A 22,715-nucleotide genomic window follows, 5' to 3' on the forward strand; every position below is an offset into this window, starting at 1 on the left:
AACATCAGTAGAAATCAACCAATGCTCATCTCTGGCTCTCTGCTACCATAGAACACGTGGTATTTGGTGTAGGCCACTAGCTGTCCTATGTCGAGACCAGAGGTGGCCAAAGTAGGCAAGAAATTTACTCAAGTAGAAGTAGAAGTAGCGACAAAAATCTACTCAAGTACGAGTAGAAGTACTTTTTTCATAGGTAACCTAAAACCACTTGAAGTAGAAGTAGATTTGACTGACTTTAAATCTGCTCAAGTAAGTAAGTATAGTTATGAAAACAATTGTAATTCATTCCCATGAACTGTCAAAAGCTGCTAATTGAGTAATGCGAAAGGTGCAGAGCTTGATTCATATTGATGCATACCAGGAGGTATCCAATTTTGGACAGCATAAGCATTCGTTCGCATCATGGGATGAAAATGATTGTATTGATATGGAAATGCGATATTAATCCTCTGTTTACTCGAACAACCCGTTTAAAAAATGTCATCGTATGGTGCCCTCCCCCATATTATAAGGCACGTAGTTTAGTCTAAGAGCAATATAGATAAGTTGTATTGGATGCGGTGTAAGCATTTTGTGCGACTTGTAAATGTTAATAAAAATTATGGTGGATCGTAAAAATGCCATGTGTAGCTTTATTCCGGGAAATTAAAGGCATTACCACACTTGCTTTCATACTTATACTTATGTTCTCCAGACAAAAGAACTGAAACCCATAAGAACTCAAATTATGATACTGGGAATTGAAAGAGAAATACAAATACCAGTTCAGAAAAGTGAAAATATAATTCATGTCTTTTGTCCGTAAAGCTTCAAAGGTAGTCTGCTAAAACAGGTGTAACGTTAAAAAAAAGCCTGATTCTCCAGATTAGTAGGACACGTCATGGGCTGCTAGATTACGATATGATAAGTAATTGGTAGATTGCGAAACGGTAGTTTCAAACGTAATGATGGGCCATATTTACTGTAATGAAATATTTGATATGGGTGACAATGCGGTGTCAGTGGAACCACGCAATCTGATACCCAAATTATATTCATTGATACTTTCGAGGAAACATATTTGTCACTCCATAACTACTTTGCGCGAAGCGCAACAAAAGTTATGGGCAATACTTGACTTTTATGAATATTAAAGGTTAGTACTCCATGAAAACAACCGCGAAATTCCTCGGGCTATCTTTGTTATTGGGGAAGAAAATACTTCTACTCGACAAACTGACACTAGCGAAAAATAAGTAAGTAGATCAAAAATGATTACGAAGTAGAAGTAGAAGTAGAGAGAAACAGATCTACCTGAGTAAGTATCAGAAATAGAGGAAAACTACTTGAGTACTTCCAAAAAGTAGAAGTACTTCGTTACTGACCATCTCTGGTCGAGACAGATCGACTGTCCTAGAACCGACGCATATTTATTTCTATTATGAAGTAACACGCACTTCAGGTTTCGTGTTGAGCTCTTATATAGTAGTCTCCATTAATCTGGTTTTCTATAATAGACAATGCAAAAGAATTCCTTCATACCATGGCAATAAACCAAAAGAAATAAAGCGTTCGGAAACAGCTGTCCTCAATTCCGATAAAATATAACGGCATATGAAAACTGGAGAAGAATTAGCATGATAAGTGCAGGCGTATATTAATGATGATAAATTCCAGTTATCATGATAAGCCCTTTTTTCTTTGGAAAAGCAGCTATCCGTTTCTTCTAATGTTTCAAAATAAGATTAAAGGGCCACATATTTAGGTCATATATCGGAGTGAACAATTCTCTTCTACATAAATACCAACAATAAAATGTTTGTTGTTTGCAAACTTTTACGTTTTACGAAAGAGCAGTGTGATATCACAAAATGCATTGACCGATTAAGTCTGCAGGACATTAGTATAAAGAAAGATAACGTAGGGAACTAAATTAGGTACGGAGCTCCCAACCGCAATCTTTAAACAAAGAGTGGTATATAAAGATGATAACTGCTACCGACTAAAATTAGTTGCATCCAGGTATAAATTTATTGGTCGAAAATAGGTCCTGATCGAAAGAAGATAGAGAACCACTCGATTCAAGTTCACCGAAAACTCAGTTATTCTGTTCTACAACAACCCAGCTTTCATCATTAGAGATGATTTCAATGACAATATTTGATTTGTTGCAGCTGTACGCTCACCGTAATGTCACTAACGAAAGCGGAAATTTGATTAATTTATGGAAATGAAAAAAATACATACCGCAACAAATTGACGCGATCGGCGCAGAATCGGATTCAGCAACCTACTATTAGTCTGAATCAATCATTAAAATTTTTAGTGCTAATTTATTTGGAAATTTGTAGATCAGTGTAATTGTATGGGTCGAAAAGATGTTCTGATTGAACGAAGATAGAGAATCACTGGATTCAAGTTCATCAAAACTCACTCATTCTGTACTACAACAACCCAGGTTTCATGTTAGATGATTTTATTAACAATATTTGATCTGTTGCTGGTGTATGCTAACCGTGATGTCACTAACGAAAGCCGAAATTTGATTAATTTACGAAAGTGGTAAAAATTCATACGGAAAAAATTTGACGTGATTGAGAAATTCTGAGCACAGAATCGGATTCAGCAACCTTAAATTAGCCTAAATCAATCATTAAAATTTTTGGCGCAAAATTTTATTCGAAATTTGTAGACCAGTGCAATCTATAAATGCACCTTCCATGCTTACCGTTGTTACATAAAGATTCCCGTACTGGTTCCAGCTCCAGCGGGAGATTGCAAAGCTTAGATTTGTGTGTTGCTCTTCTGCATAATGTACGATTGTCCTCATACGAAACATATATCTCGTCGGATCCGTCTCTGAAAAATACCGGGAAGGATTCCATTTACAATCTTCATCTAGGGGTCATCGAATCGGCTGCATGCATTCAGTGAAGCGAAAATATTATGGGAGGCCATTTGGGTCATGTTTCAGACGGGAGACGTGACCAACTAGATAGCTTATTGATCGTTACGCCTTGGATTCTATTCCCGGCCTGCGCACCTTATAGAAATAAAATGGCGATATCATATGAGTACTTGCATAACTAAGCATATAGCGATTTGCGTATTCTGTTCAACTGTACATTAACCCCGATAAAACGAATGTAAGTTGTAAATATAATTTGGCTAGTATTATGATCACTAGGCAAGTTTCGAAGACAAGGTGAAATGGTATTCAACTGTTTATTAGCGTCTAATCTGACATGGAGAAATTTTGAACTGTTTGAATTTTATGGATGTAATCGTTTGACTGCATTTCATAAAATTAGAGCAGTACTTCCCAGCCCTGAATTCAATGGAAAAGCGATCATTAATAATGTGCCACTGGGTACTGGTGTTTTAATATGTAAATCAACAATATTACAAATTGTTTTGATGAATTCTCAAACTCTCGTGACACTCTATGACATCGCAGGATAACCTATTATAATCGCTACAGCGGCTCGATCGAACTTAGAAATATGGTCTGATTGATGTCTTGTCTCGTAAGACTCCCGCAATCCAGTGAGTTGATAATTATTCATTTGTGGGGCCTGTTCTGTCCGACTGAGACTAATCATTTCGAAATTCGTACTGATTATTCTTTTCTTCTCTCTCCAATTTGAATTTCAATAGGGCATCTGAAACTCAAGGTGATGCGGTAGAAGCACTGCTTAGAGATCCTAAGTTTGCAACCAACAAATCGATTCTCAATTGAAAAACGTTTCATTCAGAAATCGAAAATGGGTGAGTACAACACACATGCGTTATTTTACTCAAATTATCACAGGTAGTCGCGAATGATACCGCAAAACGTTCACTAAAAGTGTAAGAAGAGCCCGTTATTATTTGCAGTTTTATCTCGGAATGAGTAACTCAGGAATCAATTCCCAGAGCCCGTTGTTAGACCAAGCATTTAGTGGCGACGTAAACGAATCGTCATAATAATCACCAGCTTGCAAGTGCTACATCTCTAACAGTGCGTTTTGATCTTATGTATTTGCGGCCACATGTGAATAAAATATATATTTATTGACCTAATATGGACGATCACTAGAGCAACAGTACCTGCACTCTTTCCATCCGTCGCAAAAGCCTGTAGCAACAAGGCAACCCGATCCATCGTGGCATGTGAACTCTCCTTCGTAACAATTCAATCCTGAGGAGATATTCAATTAAAAAAATTTCTTAGTTCAGCATTTTTGTCGGAACGATTTATTTACTAATAATAATCGAGTTTATTCGACAAAATTTGCTAGCCCCGGTAACTCATTTTATACTAGGCTTGTACCAGAAGTGATAGTAGTTGCATAAATGATTTATGAAGTTCCAAGTTCCCCTAACTGGTATACTCTCACAACTTGGCCTGCATAAATTTAGTTTATCGTTTACCTTTAGCCAACGAATCAGAATCAGTAGAATTAATGCGCTGACGCATTATCCGTTTTCAATGCGAAGTGACGCTGCCCGATAAGTCCCCACTGGCAAGTTTATATTTACTGTAGCTGCTTTCAAAAAAGAATTATTTTAACCTATTCATATTTACCATCCCTGCACAGTCTCTTCCTGTCGTGTTCTAGGTATCGTGGTAGAATGCAAACTGGTGAAAGGCCTGAGGTTTTCCGTATGCATTTCGTCGCATTGTCAAATGTCGTATTGTGTGGTTCGTCCGATCCATCGCTGTCAAAAACATTGATACTGTAATATAAATTGCTTGATTACAGTTTGTCATAAATGAATTTCAACAACGCTACCCTGGAAACAACAAACCAGGGACTAAGCGCCTCCCAACCCTTGACTCTGACGGAAAGTTGTTATATACATTACACGCACAGAACAAATAAATAAGTGATATTAATGAATATTAAATTCAACGGCCGGAAACAATCATAACGGAAATGTAAAGTCTACTGCAGGGCTAATTTGTAGGAAAAGTGCATTTGCAAAAGTTAAAAAGTTGCTTGGATCAGGTATAACTCTAATGAAATAAATTGCAGTCATACAAATTTATTATAATACTATATAACGATACACAAATTCGTGTAAAGCGGTAATAATAGGTGAACTAAGCGGGAGGTGGATTTATATATTGATATGTTCGTTACAGCAATGGTATGTATGGCATTATTTAATTGTTACAATTTCTTCATATTTTGGTTCAAAAGTGGTGAGAGGTAGTCGACGTCGGGAATTATGGTTGTCACTATAGTTACGCAGATTCTAAATCCATTCATAAAAACAGTGTTTTCAATCTTTTTGGGGTCGCGCCCACACGCCTATATTTCCAATTTTTATTATTAAGAGTAATAAAATACAAAATTTAAACTGGTGGGAAAATTATGCAACTCTGAAGTTTTTTTGACGTGATAGCGAGTCCGGGGTTTACGTTAGACTTTTGATAATAAGTACTAATATTCAATGTATGTCACAATGTTGCAAGTATTGTACCAAATTGTTTAAAATCAATCTGCATATCTACGGATCGATGATATGTGATAACAGGCTACATTTTGAACAAAATGTGACGAAATTGGCATGGAAAAGTTGGTGGCATATGACAATATGATGAAATTTGGTCGAAGTCAAGTAAGTGTTCCTAACATGAACCAGTAGTATCAAAAAGACAAAGGCAAATTTTTTACATAAATAATGTACCATCTCTTCGTTTCAGGCGTTATTGCATTCTGGAATGGTTTTTAGTTTAGAAATTTCCCTGTTTCTAAAATTCCTATTTCACATTAAAGTGGTAAGTCTGCTGAAAAGGGTTGAAAACCACTTCATTACACAGTCTCTCTGTGTCTCTCTCTCCTTCACACACACACACGTCAATTTGAACCATTTTTTACGACTAAGGTGAGGTAATATACGTATATAAACAACAGCTACTCCACGAAAAAATGCAATTTCCTATGAGGTCAAGAACGGACATAGAATGTTCTATTTCTGGTTTTCAACTTTACAGACAACAATTTAATGTATTCATGCTGCACTAACCATATAAAACGAGTATGATATACGTCATGCATAGCTCGAGGTGCTCGAACTCAGGAGAGCAAGCCATACGAAACACTATATCACTATAACATCAGAATGATCCTATTCCAAAACTGCGGACTCACAAACAAGAGCAGTGACCATTTCAAGTTGCTTTAACGCCATCAGATAAAACAACACATATATAGATAATTATGTTTATGCGTGATATCACATCTCACTTGTTACACTCGACTATACAAAATATAATTGAAATCGTGTCACAAATGTTTTCGTTGGGTATAATATCGGCTTTATCTTGACGACTGCTAAAATAGGCATTGCGTCCGTGCAGTGTGATCTTATATTCCAGTATTCGACTTTATCTAATCGGTACCTGCAGTCCTTTCTTCCGTTACAGAAATTTGCAACACCAATGCATCTCCTCGAGGGGTCGCGGCATTCGAATTCCGAATCGGTACAATTAATCTCTAAATTGAACCGTTATAATTAAACCAATCCGAGTTATTAAATAATGTATTTGTAGAAAATCACCGATGACTTGCGTAAGTTTTTGCAACTTTTGTAACTTTTTTACAGCTTTCGGCAGCTTCCTAAATAGTCAGAAGTTATGTGGAAAGGTGTTTTAAGCTGTTTGAAGGATTCTTATATTGCAACTTTTCTCCATTTTTTTTATGCAACATTTTTGAAACTTTTTCGACTTTTCATGAAACATTTTTCGATTTTTCCTGCAATCAATTTTTTCATGGAAATATTTGGCACTATATGGAAATGGATTTTTTCACTGTTTTCTAGATTTGAGGTCATTTCTGATTTGACGTATCTTCAGGCTAGACCGCCGAAAATTATATTTTCAGTGGGTTAATTTTTGCAGGATATCGATTCTTTCAAGTCGCCAACACTGTGTTTTGCTACAGTGCCTTGGATATGGATTGATTCGAGTATCTCCTACCCTAATAATTTCACGGTAATTGTCCATAAATGCAACATTTTAGTGCAACTTTTGTGGAAAATAAATGCAACTTTCCACGGATTTGACTGCAACAAAAACTTGCCCTACTGATGACCGATGGGTCGCCGTGAGAACGGACGACATTCTGCAGAATGTTTTGAAAACCGGGATCATTTTTCGTTTTTTGAGTGTCGGAATTTGGAAACAGATTAAACAGTTATTTAATCGGAGGTGTAATATCCGAAATTACAATATGAATCTTTGTGACAAGCACAGAACGAATAATTATTAAAAAGTACAAGTGGTGAAGCTAGGCGACCCCTACCACCTATAGAACAAGCTGAATATCCGTAATATATCTTTGAGTGATGGGATCAAGTCAGTAATCTCGAGTCACAAGTAATACAATGGTTTTAACATCGCCCATTAATCTATACCCCTTTGCACTATTAAACAATTACTTTTACGTTGCTGTTCAAATCAAATTATCTTATAGTATATAATACCTCGTTTCGACCAGCACTATAATATGATTAATAATGATTTTTTTAATTGTTGAAATCACAATGAAATTAATAGTGATTCAAATTTAGTCAAAACCAAAGTTTCAACTTATCAAATGGGCATTTTTATTGATTTTTCTCGCCCTAAATCAGAAAATATTGGTTTAAAATAATGATTCAACCATTTTAAAGAACCAAACAGCTTAAACAGTTCACGATTGTAAGGCAAGAGTTGGGTTAATGACTTCAAGGCCCAAAATCCAGCTGTAAGTCCACGTGAACCACCTTACTGTCGATGATTGCTGAAAAAAAACTTTGATTCGAAAAAAAAGCAAAGACATGACCATGGATTATAATATATTGAATATATTATAATGTTAACTTTCAACCAGGATCGCAATGTGGGTAAACGTGGTCAATTGGGACGGCAAATGAGATGCCCACGTTAGAAGCGACATAATGATAATCTGTAAACGTGTCTATTTTGACCCAAAGTTATTTCCTGCGAACATATCGATATATGCATCCAACGTCTCGTGAATCCGATTATTAGTTTTATCACGTGTCATTAGTAGGGTTGTTGTTATTGTTTGATATTCATGGTGTTTCGACTACATAGATCATTTTACACCAGTCCGATATCATTGGTCGACACATATTTTTAGACGGACAAAGTAAAAATGGTTTATGAGGTTCTGAAGGGCACTGATTCCGAATATCACCTTTTTTCAAACTGGATCTTGTTTTGGAGATAAGCCATGGGTCTATTTTGACCAAAATCTCCCATTTTCGCTTAAATGACTAGATACAAAATCGGCTTGTGCTATAATGTTTTGAAATTCAATCTACTTGTTATTTTTACACACAGAAGACTCTTTTAATTCAAAATACAGCAACAGAACTTATTTAGGGGTATTAGATTCATCATAGTTATAGACTTTGACGGATATCATGCACATAAATAAACACCAGTCATGTATGTAAAGATTTACCCAAATACTCAAATAACGTGACATTGTTTCAATCATTTTTACGTCAACCACCTATTGTACATTTGACATATAACAATAATAATTCAGTTTAAAGCGCAATTGTTTTTGTACAACTTTTGCCTGCAAGCACTTTAGTGAAGTTTCTTGAGAGGTTCCAGCAATGGTCTGCCATAATATGTTCATTTTATCTGCCCTGATATCTTTCTCTTGTTGTTTTGATGTCTTGGTGGAACCTCTGCCCTTGTTAATCAACAAGATGATCAGGAAATATATCAACATGACTGAACAGGAAGGGGACTTTTGTAATCATGTTTTTTCCAAGTTTTCGATATACAGATACGAATTTTCGCACCAGCTGTTTGTAGTTGATTGCTTTGTGATCATCTACAAAGTTTAATTTACTACGTCTCAGGAGAAATTCCATGCAATGATCTCCTTCCTAATATGAAATTGGAATCTCTCATCCGTATTCGAATCTGAAATTTATCAAAAATACCATATTTTAGCTTCTCGTTTGACAGTGATACTTAATACACACACTTCGTTGACTCGGCGGGAAATCATCCATTAACAAGTCCAAACGAAAAGAGATGCATATGAGCATTGTAGTTAAGCTTTTTGAGGATAAATTGCATAGTTTTACACTCCTCTTTAATTTTAGTGGAACGACCAATTGATACAGGAGAATTTGTATTTTCGTGGTGCAAAAGAACAGTTGTTAGGTCATGTTAATATTGATAGAATGACTGACACCGACATGCGGATTCTTCATAGTTAATTATCTAGTTAGGCGCTGTATAAAATTAGAAAAAAAATACGATTTTCTTCCTACCGAGTGAAATATTTAGGGGTAAATACTGCAAGTATGGCCTTGTTTACGGGTTTATTGATGTTCTGAACAATAGCCAATCTGGCAAAACTGATGCGATATTCGTAATCAGCAACCTCGAAAATCTCAGAAACGACCCCCAGATGTTCCGCAATTATTTTTTCATTCTGCTGACTACGTCATGAATTCGAGTTTACTGATCTGTAGCACGGCCCACATCTAGACTTTTCACGTGGCGATGAGGCGTCTAGATAACCCTCCAGAACTGATTTAGGAATTCTGGAGTCGACCTTTGTCGAACTCGAAACCGTAATTCATTGGTGTCGCAGCTGAATACTAGGGCGGAGCATGAATCGGAGCCGGATTGACTATTCGGCCGGATTTTTTCAATTTTGGCTGGAGACGGATCGCAGCCGGATCAGTACTTTTTCTGATTCGGCCGCAGCCAGATCAGAGTCGGATCAGTACTTTTTTAATACGACCAGAATCTTTATTAATAAGTATGACTTTTGTAAGTGAATAACTGCCAACCACACGTCATTAACCGCCAAGTCAATGCGAAGTAAACGAGTCATATTTGTAAATTCACGGAACCACCGTATCGTACCGAATTTTTGCACAGCCATCACAACACACATTTTCTGACTAGGCATTTTCCCTCTAATATTCTAGTTTAGTTGTTCGGTGAAATGGCGCATTTTATCGAAGAAAGCAATTAAAGCTGTTCAGTGTTCATAGAGTAGAGAAACCGAAAGTCAAGGATATCAAGGGAAATGAAAGTGGAATATGGAACAATTTTACCTTGCTCAATCGCACCTGTGAGGACAACTAATCTAAATTCGTTTTGTATCACGCAGTGTGGTTGCACATTCAAACAAGAGAATCGCAGTGGCGCATCACATTTATGCACCCATATTAAAGATAGATGCATTGTATCTAAAAGGAGATCATCTGGGCAATGTTTGATGTCACACTTTGCGAGAAACAAAAATAATTGCTCTGTTGCAAAGTAACGTTAAGGTTCAATTACTTGAAACAGCCACATCATACATTGTGAAGGATTTTATACCATCATGCCGTACAGATAATGCTGTTGGGATAGCAGTGCTTCTGTAGAGAAGAAACGAAAATCCAGCAATTCGAAATAGGTTATCGACGAATATGCAATGCTTGCGTTCACCTCAGAGATGTCGACTGATATCACTGACTGAAAGGAAAAGAAAAAGAGCCAGAGAACACCGGCTGTCTGATCACCTTGCATGAAGAAGCAAGCACTCGAGGTATGGAGAATGAAGATCCAATACCCTCCCCCCCCCCCAAAAAAAAATGAAGAATTGAAAGTCTGCTAATTTCAGTAAGTCAAAAGATTATTTAGCTTCTTACACCGATCGACATTGACTTTTCCTGCAATTGCCGCATCCATTGCTGACATTAAGTAACTATTTAGTACAGGGGTTATTAAACTTTTTCTTGCCGGGCCCCTTTCGAATATTATCTGGGTCTGGCGCTCCCATATTTTAAGAACGCTAGTGAAAACAAGGGATGAAGTTCGAAGTCCGTTCAGGCTTTTCGGGTTGAGACTTCACTATTGGAAATAGCTTGAATCGCGCCAGAGCACCATTCGACTAATTAACGCTGTGCTATATTCGCGATAAAATGAAGGGTATCATAACGACCATCGGGTACGTGCTCATATCATCTGGTCAATTAACTTCAACATTAATTAATTCCAAACAAAGCAATCCATATTATATCACGTTATTGTAAGGTAGCGGGTCTCAACACAAAACAGTATCATCAATTATGATACGATAAAGAAATATTCCGAAGATTTAATTTAGAAACCCACAAATACAAATATAATTAATTATTGATTTTGACTAAAAACCTTTAAAGTATCTTTAATGTACAAAGGGCTCTCACTCTCGCTCTGAAAAGTGGTACAGTGCCCGTTATTCGACTTCGGCAAGCTGTTTGCTGCGGAATAAAATTAGGGTTACCATATTTTGGAATCGGGAAAGGGAGACACATTTTACCAAATCAGAAAAGTTAGTTGATCAATACTGAAAACTGCGAATTTCGCTATTTTTGCTAGAATATTTGAGGAGTTGACTAAAAACGATTAAAAAGGTCACCTCCTCCGGTCGACTTCCGATTTACGCACTTTTTACTTGAAATTAGTGGTGTTGACTAAAAAAATATCGTCACTTTCGATCAAATACCGATCACCCACTCGAACGTATGTATCTGCTACTTAGCTTCATTTACGCTCATTTTCGGTCTAAGTGGTCCATTATCCTAGCTGTGAAATCTGTAAACGAGGACGAATTGCCAAAATGGAGGACATTAAGGGATTTTTGGACGACATTCTCAGAAACCTGAAGAAGAAGGACAAAATCCTCCTAAAGGATGACGTGTGATAACCCTAGATAAAATACCTAATTCGAAACATTTTGTGAAAAATAACCCGAGGTAGCGTGATGGTAGCAGTTTAACGGGGAATTGGCGTCTAAAGGTACGCGTAATTCATTTCACATTAATTAAAATAAACCACTGCATACATGGATACATATTGCAAACGTGGCCGGCATATATTTCACGCGTAGCGCGACGTAAAGTCTCGAGATGTGACAGATTTCGTCGAATGTTAATTTGCAATGAGAACTCAGGGATATATAAAACTGTTGTTGGCCTGTGTCCCTATTGCATCCTCTACTGCGACGCCATTTTCCTTCAGCGCCCCCAATACCGCCCCTGATTCCAGCGCCCCCTCCCCATATCGCCATTTGGCGTTTTCGTCCCTTCAAAATCCAAAATGCCCCGTGGTGGGCGCTGGCGACAAGGCTGAGAAACACTGATTTAGTACATGAGGCAATACCGCTACAAAAAAGAGCAGCCATCTCCTTTTTCACCCTTGAATCAATAGTTACTTTTAACAGTTCATGGGGATAAACCGCTTGCTAAGTCCAAGTTGGTAATATTACTTCAGATAAGCGTTGGCTTGGTCTTTGAGTTTTTAATTTCTTGTTTGTTTTGTTATCCTTTTTTTTCAATTTTCAATATACAACCTGTGAGTTCTTAATGCCATGTTACCTTTTTTGGCAACATGACCTTTACCCGCATCACATAATTCATTGTTTATATGGTTGATTAGAAATAGGTAATCACAAATGATTATAATCGGAGTTTTTCGGATCGGATATTGCTCATTTTAAGAATCCGACTTCGGAGTCGGATCGGAGTCGGACCGGAAAATTAAAACAGCAGGACAAGAGTTGTACCAGAGAATTTGTCGATCCGTTCCGCCCTAGAAAGTACCGCAACGCTAACTCGCCACTCTTAGTGAGTGTCGTAAAGCAATTAGTGATTCTGATGTGTCCCTGGCTAGTCACTAGTGAATTAAAAAATAAAAATATTCGCACAAAACGTCAAATAATGCATTTTCAAATGTGCCATATATAATCTACACATATACGGATGTAAATTTGATGTACTTAATGCTAAACTACAATGTATATAATTTTCAGACCTACCTGATCTGCACAGATCATCTCGTTTATGTTGGAGTTCAGGAGGAAGGACACACAGTCTGCGATTGTTCCACGGTCTTCTACATAATGTTCTGTTATCTTCATTTAACGCATAAGGCTCGTCAGATCCATCTCTGATAAAATTATATACCAGATTCTGAATGTCAGGGCAGCTAAAACTGTATATTACCGTGGTCATGACATGCAACATGACATGAGTCACAGAGGATAGAATACGAGCCAATTTAATAAATAAATTAATAAATGAATAATCAAAAAGCATATTGTACGATCCCAAAATCGCTTGCTGCTCTAGCATCCGATTTTGTAATGTGCACTAAGCTATATTAATACCATGTGTGTTCCATCCTTTACCAATACGTTTTATTATTAACTTTTTTAAATAGTACTCGGTCCTAATCCTCCGATATATTTAAGTGGTATTACACCACTTTAACATTTTTCCAACTCGTTAAATTCCAGCCAACCACTACCTTTACTTGAAAGCTTTTATAGTCACTAGGGATGGTGTGAACCTCTGAAAGGTTCAGGTTCGTGTGAACGCGAACCTTTTTGAAAGGTTCTGTGTGAACGCGAACGTGAACCTCATGACGTCACGTGACGTCATATTGCTAATTCCAGCCCTATCTTTTAATGAAGTGATAGCCTATATTAATGTACACGATACCTAGCGAAGACTCGGGCCACCTAATGCCACAATGCTGAAGTACATATTGGCGTTTTAAACGTCGCCAAATGTATCAACTGAGACAAACAAATGATATAATAATCCCATAAAATCAATATCTTCCGACGCTTTGCCGACAATTTCGACGAGGACTCGCCAGGGAATATAAGCTTAGGTCTTAAAAGTCCAGGCCAGACCAGACAATGCATTCGGCGTCTGATTATTGCTACATTGATATTGAGCAGAGGGTAAAACAGGTTTCTATACTTGCTACTGATAATGCCCCACAAGTTATACGGATGTAGCCAACACCTCAATCGCACGGATTTGGTTTTAATGATACAGTAAACCCGCTATATTTGTTACATCAGAAAAGGATGTCAATCTCATTTATTGGTTGGATATGCATCATTTGCTGACGACATGTAGTGTATTTCGCTCGTGATGTTGTGTGATTGCGGGTCAATATAGGCTTACCATATTTCGGAAATGAAAAAAGAGGACACTTTTTCAGAAATTTCAGACATGCAAAACCGGAGAAGAATTCTCAAAAAACGGTAAATTTTCCCCACTTCATGAGCGGTTGACTAAAAAAAAAAAAAAAAAAAAAAAAAAAAAGGTTTTCTTTTCGCTCAGAGCTGAAATCACCACTTTTCCCTTCGAAATACCCGCCGGAGCTTCACTTCTGCGCTAATTTGCGGCATATCACTCGCAATTTCCTCTAAATCTGACCTAAATTTTCAAAAAAGAGGACAAAATCTCAAAAAAGAGGACAAAAGGGCGTCCTCCGAGGACACTTTCAAAAAAGTCAAAAAAGAGGACAAATCCTCTTAAAAGAGGACGTATGGTAAGCCTAGTCAATACCACCGGACAGAGTCACTAAATATTCACAACCGGAAAGCTGGATATTTCGAGCAAACTTTTGTAACAAAGCCAGTAAAATTTTTGAGATTGTCAAGGTGCATGGTAGTTTAGTGTTGATATTTTTAAGCTGCCAGCGCCATGCATAGAGTGGTCCGCAGTTGAAATGCAATTAATTCGAACCAAAGATGTAATAATGGAGCGAAAAATTGTAATATATGAAAAAGGTTCACAGTGCAGAACCTACCAAGGTTCTGTTGTGAACGTGAACCTCCAAATTTCCGAGGTTCACATACAGAACGCGAACGTGAACCTCACGTTCACACCATCCCTAATAGTCACACTGCTGTCTTCCTAATTTTAGATTGTGTCTAATAGGAGGTAATATATGAATACGTTTGCATTCATTCCCCGTGGAATTACGATGACAACTAGGCAAAGCAGACATGTAGGACGGTAAATAAGCCTAAGTTCGATAATGACACCTGTTGTTCTCGACACCTGTCATTTTGCGTTATTCGCTAACATGCATCTTGTAATTTTTGAAACTGCAGGAAAAAAGCATTTGCTAAGTAAAAGTCGGAGCTGCCTGGTCCAAATATCCTCCTTGAAACTGTTCAGTCATAACTAATTAATATAGCAATATCAAAGTATCCAAAGACTTTAGTTGTTTCAAGCTCATATACACACCGACTTCGTATTTTAAAGAGCGAGGAATTGTTTTATTAAGCTGCGCCTACCTGCAGTGACTAGATCCATCGCAGAATTGTGAGTGGCGAAGACAGTTTGACCCATCCCGGCATTCGAGCTGCTCATCAGAACAATTAATGTCTTGAAGGAAAGAATTTGAGTAGATAATTCACATCGTAGCTTTAATATTCGATGGTAATGATTCAAGATTGTTGGAGGTTCTAATGAATATACTATCCTGAAACGGTTTCTGAGGATAATTTGGACTGATTAAGTTGTAACGGAATTTATTGCAAATTATGGTGGTGTGTTAGAGATTGAACTATATCTGAATTTCTCATTTTACATATAATAGCCTACATATTAGCCTACTTTAGGCCGTTGTAAATAGCCCATTGCCTACTTATTATGAATATTCAACCAATCAGGGAAGTAGCCTACTTGGGCTGTGATGGTGTGATGCACAACACACCGCAAAACCTGTAAAATGTAGCTGGGTCCGAAGATACTTTGTGCCGTTTGGTTTGAGGTAAGGCGATCAAAATGAACTGTGAATGACCGCAAATGGCCTTTGGTCAATATCTAGCGCAACTACAAAGTCATATAAAAAGAACTCCTACTATACACGATGTAATCTACATCTTGAACAAGACTGCATGATAAATTGTTTTTGTGTTAAGAAGTGCGCGACTACACACTGAAAAGTAGGCAACATTGCCAGTATGAAGCAAATGAATGTGTCACCAGCACACCATAAGTTAATGATATTTATTATAGCCTGCCAACAATTGTTGCAGTGGATTTATAGAAAGCAACTTCGTAAGAACAAACAGTTTTATCCGGATAATGTAAAAGTTACTCCAAAAGAATTAATGTTTCGTGAAACATTGTGTAATTTATACTGGAACTTTTCTTCCGTCACAAATTTTCGAAATATCCATTTTTAAAGTATGAAAATTTCCCATTTGTAGGTCAGTTTCCGCGTTTTATAGGCGAAAAATAATGGCCGAAATGATATTTTTCCTTTCGATTTCATAGTCAAAATTCGAATTATATCTCTACTGTTTAGAGCTATTTTGTTTGAGTATTGCGGGCTGTTTTTTCGCCAACCTTACAATGTCATTCTCGTAGGGATGGCGTAAACCTCTGAAAGGTTCAGGTTCGCGTGAACGCGAGCCTTTTTGAAAGGTTATGTGTGAACGCGAACGTGAACCTCATGACGTCACGTGACGTCATATTGCTGATTCCAAACCTACATTTCAGTGAAGTGATAACCTATATTAATGTACACGATACTTAACGACGACTCGGACCACGTCATGCCACAATGCTGGAGTACATACTGACGTTTTAAACGCCGCCAAATGTATCAACTGGGGCTCTCAAATCATATAATGATCCCATAAAATCAATATCTTCCGTCGCTTTCGCCTAAAATTTCGACGAGGACGTGCAAGTGAATATAAGCTTATACGTTGATATTGGTTAGAGTGTAAAACGGGTTCCAATAATACCCCATTAACAAGTTATACAGCAGTAGCCAACACCCCAATCGCATAGATTTGGATTTTATGATACAATGAAGATATTAAATCAAGATTGACTCTGTACGTACGCCTGGTTGATTTTTTTCATCAGACTACGATATCAATTTCATTGATTTATTGAATAAGCATCATCCGATGACTACCTGGATGTAGCGTATTTCACTGTTGATGTTGTGTGATTGCGGGTCAAGCTCACAGCAGAAAGTCGCTAAATATTCATATACGTGAAGCTGGATATTTCGAGCAAACTCTTGTTACAAAGCAAGTGAAATGTTTGAGATTGTCAACGTACATGCGCGTTTAGCGTTGAGTTTTGAAGCTGCCATCCCCATCATAGAGTGCCCCGCAGTTGAAATACAATAAATTTCAACCAAGGATGTTGTAATGACGTGAAAATTGTAATATATGAAAAAGGTTCACAGTGCAGAACCTACCAAGGTTCGTTTGTGAACCTGAACCTCTAAATTGATGAGGTTCACACACAGAACGCGAACGTGAACCTCACGTTCACTCCATCCCTAATATTCAATATGTAGGTAGCCTTCATAAGAGAATTAAATTGCAACATAATGCATTCGTCTCCTGTATGAGTTTAATTACTTTAGTCTACTTCCCAATCGTTTGAATCGTTAACAGGTTATTTTCGTTTAGAAAGAAACAAGGTATGGTAATGGGTCGAAGTCTTCAATAATTAAAATACAGATTTTTGTTCATACTTACTATCACTACAAAGATCGTGTCGTATGTGTCGGAGTGAGGTGGGAAGGATACAAAGTAGTCCTGGTTGTCGATACTTGACTCTTCTACATAAAGCTCCATTATCACCATGCGTCGCATATGGTTCATCGGATCCGTCGCTTCAAAATATTTATAGCAATTGTATTTGTTAATGCCTATCTCAGGGGTGGGCAAACTTTTGAGCTCGCGGGCCGCATTCAACATCTGAATCCATTCGCGGGCCGCACTATATAAAACGCAATATTCGTATTTGATTATATAGTTGAGCACATGGTGATAATATATATGCTTATTCAAAACAAAACGAACACTGCTCTGATGATATCGTACACGCGACAGAAACTGTGGTGAGATTTCATAGACTGGACGACCTCAATAACCAGTTTGTCTCAACCGGTGGTTCTCAACCTTTTTTAAAACACGCTTACCTTTATGATAATGTAAAAATTTCGCGCCCCCTGATCGCCATATGACAAAATACAACCGGTATGCTAGCAACCCCAACAGATTGCTTGATGGCATGGAAGGTTAATACTGTTGATGAGAAAATTCAAAAATATGAAATTCGATGAGAAACACGCGTGAATTGTAGGTAAATCGCGATAATTCGGTGGGAAACACGCCTGAATTGTACATAAACCGCTTCGTTGCGCCCCCCTTTAGATGCTTTCATCCCCTCAGCCCACCCCCATCCACTGGTCTGAGAGCCACTGGTCTAAACTATGGAGATGAAAGTCGGTTGTCCCGATTTTTAGAACAGGCTTGAATTTTAAATCCGTGAGTAGCGATCTCTGTTCATAGATTTACTATGGTTCAGTTCCAGGACACATAATGCTGACAGCACCATAACAATTTTAGCTTCAAACACGCTTCTACTATGTGTAAATAAAATATAAATAGGCTAATTCTACGCATACAGAGAACGAATCTACCTACGACACACGCGAATCGTTTTTTATAAGCATCATCACTGAAATAATTAAAACTGGAGTGGCCAATCTGAAATCACATTCGTGATCCGAATTATGTCAAATTATCTCGTTCAGGATTTCTGTAATGTTTAGCAGTTGAAACCTTTCAAACTGCGTGGGCTGCCGCGCCAGAATTTAAACATAAAGACTAATATAAGAAATATTGAGCATACTTTTCAAGACACGCCCCTTCACACTTATGATGATGAAATATTTCGCACCCCCCTGTCGTCATATCCCAAAACGCAACCAGGATGCTAGCAAACCTATCGGATAGTTTGATGGAATGGAAGGTTATACGACTGTGGATGAGAGATTTTTAAATAGGAAATTCAGATTAAATACAGAGCAATAATTATGAATGGTATATTATTCGCGAAAAATTTTTCAGTTGAAATCAGCTTCGCCCCCCCCCCCCTGCCCCCCCCTTCAGGAGGTTTCACGCCCACTGCCTTGGACATATCATGGTGAATTGTACTAAGAGAAAGTTTAATCAAATCCCTGCATTAATTCGATTTTTAGTACGCATTTTATCAATATTTTTCACCAGTTTCTTTACACTCTCGCGGGCCGCACAGAACGGTGTTGCGGGCCGCATGAGGCCCGCGGGCCGTAGTTTGCCCACCCCTGGCCTATCTGATAAGCAGAAGATTGTGTGTTAACTTTAGTCACCTGCTGCAGGTCCTCAGGGACGAATGCGGGTCTTTTGTCCAAATACTCTAACTCGAGCGTCAGGCGCTTGTATACTATATTGATTACAAAATTCCTGCAAATTTACTCATGTCCCATTTACTCATTAGCCAACACAGCCAAATAAGGTTGGTTTGTGAGCGCGAACCTCTAAATTATCAAGGTTTCGTATACCGAACACGAGTGTGAACCAAACGTTCGTAATATCCGCAATGAATATTCGCAATCAAATACAAGAATAATTTCAAGACATTAACTAATATGGTCTCGCTTTCGGTCATCACGCAAGTCACCAATACCTGCAATCTTTATTTCCGTCGCAAAATAGTTTAGGATGAAGACACCTCGATCCGTCGCTGCAGTGGAGCTCGTCCTTAACGCAGTGCGCACCTATGGAAATATTTATTGTAAAAATTCACTTCATTGTGCTAAGTATGTGTAGAATTAACGAGATCTGAATAATAGCACTTCTGGTTGAAATTACCTACGTTTTTCAATACGATTGTAGGTTAATATATCCACTAGTTAAGCAATAATGATAACTAGCTTGCAGTAAAATTTGATCAAACCTCTTCATGCGCATTGCGCACTATCTTTACCTATGATAGTGACACACAATGACAAAATAGTTGTAAACAATTCACAAGTCAATCCCACATTATGGTTTTGACTCGAGTCAAGTCTGGTCCTCTTCAATCCCCCACCGAGCCAAGTGCGAGTCCTAGTCAGGGTGCAGAGTGTCGAGTCCGAGTCATAATATTGGGACTCGGGTTCTAGTACAAACATCGTGTTCACTGTTGGGTCCCGAGTTAACATCATGTTCATCGCACGATTTTGCATTTATGCTTTAAGAAATGTCGAACCTGATGGATCGCATCAATACTTGAATGATTTTTCCTACTCCCAACACCTTTATTGAAATAGATAAGAGACAGTTGTTGGTAAAGTACCCGCAGTGAAAGACGTAATATCAAGATTGTGGTAACTTTACTTTTTTTTCGAAGTTGCCTTGATCGTATGATATGCTCAAAGTAGCCAAGGAGGCTACTCAAGCAGAAGTAGACGTAGCAACCCAGAATTATACCCAAGTACAATTGGAACTATGAATTGTCGATGCAGAAAAAACTACTTGACCTAGAAGTGGAAAAGGCCTTATTTGAAAACTAGTCAATAAGGTGTTAAAAAGCAGTCGCACATACGCTGTCATGAATCGTCCGAACCTGGAAACTGACGGGCAACTCTAAACGGCGGACCGCGGAACAGCGGAACATGTAATATTAAACGGCGGACCGAGCGGAACTGCGGACAGAGCGGACCATAAGAAAATAGCTCAATACTAAACGGCGGAACGAGCGGAACTGCGGACCGAGCGGATCATAACAAAATAGCTCAATACTAAACAGCAGAACGCGGAACTAGCGGAACTCGCATTACTAAACGGCGGACCGAGTGAAACTGCGGACTGAGCGGACTACTACTAAGACCACGATGTAAACAGCGGACCGACGATCAGGCGCAACTCGCGAATGTCGCAATACTCCTAATATCTCAAAGGGTGCCTTTCATTTCGGCAATAAGGAGCATACCGAACATAAGGACATCTTGTCTAGGGTAACTATGCGGTGTCTTCCAGTGTGGCAATGTAGTACCATCACACCCTAAATATACCCCAGACTTGTCCTGGTTTTAATTGTAACACAGTATGAACACACGCCAAACATTCCCCAGACATGATGTCCGGGCTGCAACACAGTACCAACACACTCCAAACATACCTCGGACATGATGTCCAGGTTGCAACACAGTACCAACACACTCCAAACATACCCCAGACATGATGTCCTGGTTTTAATGCAGTACTCTCCTAACACACCACAGACATGGCATATTTCGACTATCTCTGATGGGAAAATTTATATGTATGTTTCTACTTGAGTAGTAATTATAATGAAAAGTAACTAGCTAACTCTGATGTTCTTTTTTGATGGATGTTTCCATCACGTTCGTGATGGTGCTCTTAGTCTATCTAGCTAAATAAGGAAAGTACTTTTTATTTTAGAACATGCCAGTAGGTTTTCATCTGCTCACTCTTCTCGTGGTTACGTTTCTGGACTATATCCAAATTAACCGATTAATTTAAAGTTAAAATACGAACTGTTTCCTTTCTGCCATGTAGAAAGTAGTTTTTTTGCTCGAACACGGTAATTTGGCAAGGAAAAACTTATAACAACTTCCTCTACAAATCCCAGAAGGATTTCTCAATGAAAACGACGGGTCAGACGGCAGATTACACAAACGCAAATCGTGGACTGATTCAACAGTGAACAATGTAATAGCAGACTAAGATGAATATGCTTGTCTCAAAGATTAAGCCATGCAGGTGTTAGTACGAACTGAACGTAACGTGAAACCCATGCGATAGAGCAAACTTCCCATTACTATACGGCCGTAAACCAAACTTTACTCTGATTGGTCGAGAGACAATGGCCATGAATACGGCGAAAGGACAGGAAGGCTTGGGAATGCAGAGTATAAGAAGGCAAGATTATTTGTGGCATACATTTGGGCCTGAATTTGATACCAATAAGAGTGATTTACTTGTGATTTCTGCCAAGTTCAAATTTCATGAACTCATCGCATGTGCTGTTACGATACCTCAAGCACACCAGTGCAGATGAGGTCTGCTCAGCTAGAATCACTCTATCATGTGAAGCACCCAGATATCCATATGGAAAAAGAACAAGACCAATCTTTGCTATATTCACATGAGTGATGCTTAGTAGTCTTGAATGGCCCTTTCTTCGTGCAATAACCCCCACAATATTGAATACCTGTTCATACTGTACTGTCCTTGAAGTGATTTGAAAAGAGATGTTGCATACGGAGTACCTGCTGTCTTGCTCCCCTCAAAGCAGTCTAAAACCCTACCAAAATTGCTACTTGTGAGTCGAAGAGCCCTATGTATTTACCCCATTCTGCACATCCTCTCTGTTCTGATGTCCTGTGGGCTTAGGTAGCTAATCTGCATATGGCTGACTTCGTTGGCTTCTAACCCTAAGATTCAGGTGATGGATTTGAAGATTCCATTTCAAGGCTACACGATGGCGATTCTAGGTCAGGATCACCAGATGATAATGTAAGATTTGCATGTGCAGCATCCACAACATTGGAGGAAGACAGTTGACACGGCATGGAGTTCAGGGTCCGCCTCTTTGAAATGCGCATATCTTCTGCTTCACCACGGAGATTGCGACTGGGAATCGCAATTCTCTTTAGACGTGACTGTATTGGTGTATCTATAATGCACTAGCAGCAAAATCTTCCTTGCAAAAGTGGTAGGAGCAAATTATTATTATTAATATAATTGTACACAACAGTGGTGCTTTTAGCCTGTTTAAGGCTTTGTGCTCCACGACATGGCAGTATTTGAACTGATCAATGCATTTATTCTTGTCTTTGACATTCTTTCCACTCTCTCATTCATCGGCTCGCGATTCATCAGGTCTTTAGCTGCCGACTTGTAGCTCGGCTCACTGTGATTTCCGGGCTTTTTAAGTCACTGCAACTGCAGTGAGGTCGGCGATGAGGAGCAAATGAAGCTTGTGGAAGTAGGCTTGAAATCCTGCCTTCTTACTCTGCATTCCCAAGCCTTCCTGACCTTTGCGTTGGAAGGAAATGAATGGAAAAATCTGTTCTTCCCCAGTTCATTGCCATTGGTGGCACTGCATTT

The 22,715-nt window shown here is 38.5% G+C and overlaps 1 protein-coding gene across 1 annotated transcript in view; it reads right to left on the reverse strand.

Moving 5' to 3' along the window:
• Positions 1-22,715, reverse strand: part of LOC145445975 (uncharacterized) — a 103,973-nt gene that overhangs the window by 62,318 nt on the left and 18,940 nt on the right. Inside the window, exons 6-13 of the mRNA XM_080324149.1 lie at positions 19,285-19,375; positions 17,307-17,443; positions 15,090-15,180; positions 12,804-12,934; positions 6,371-6,464; positions 4,547-4,680; positions 4,069-4,159; positions 2,708-2,838 (exon numbers count right to left, since the gene is read on the reverse strand). Coding sequence (XP_080180275.1) covers positions 2,708-2,838; positions 4,069-4,159; positions 4,547-4,680; positions 6,371-6,464; positions 12,804-12,934; positions 15,090-15,180; positions 17,307-17,443; positions 19,285-19,375 — 900 coding nt within the window. The remainder of the gene's footprint in view (positions 1-2,707; positions 2,839-4,068; positions 4,160-4,546; positions 4,681-6,370; positions 6,465-12,803; positions 12,935-15,089; positions 15,181-17,306; positions 17,444-19,284; positions 19,376-22,715) is intronic.

This window comes from Botryllus schlosseri, chromosome 1 (genome assembly GCF_051294905.1).
Source record: "Botryllus schlosseri isolate E-star chromosome 1, Bs_hap1, whole genome shotgun sequence".
NCBI classification, from domain to species: Eukaryota; Metazoa; Chordata; class Ascidiacea; order Stolidobranchia; family Styelidae; genus Botryllus; species Botryllus schlosseri.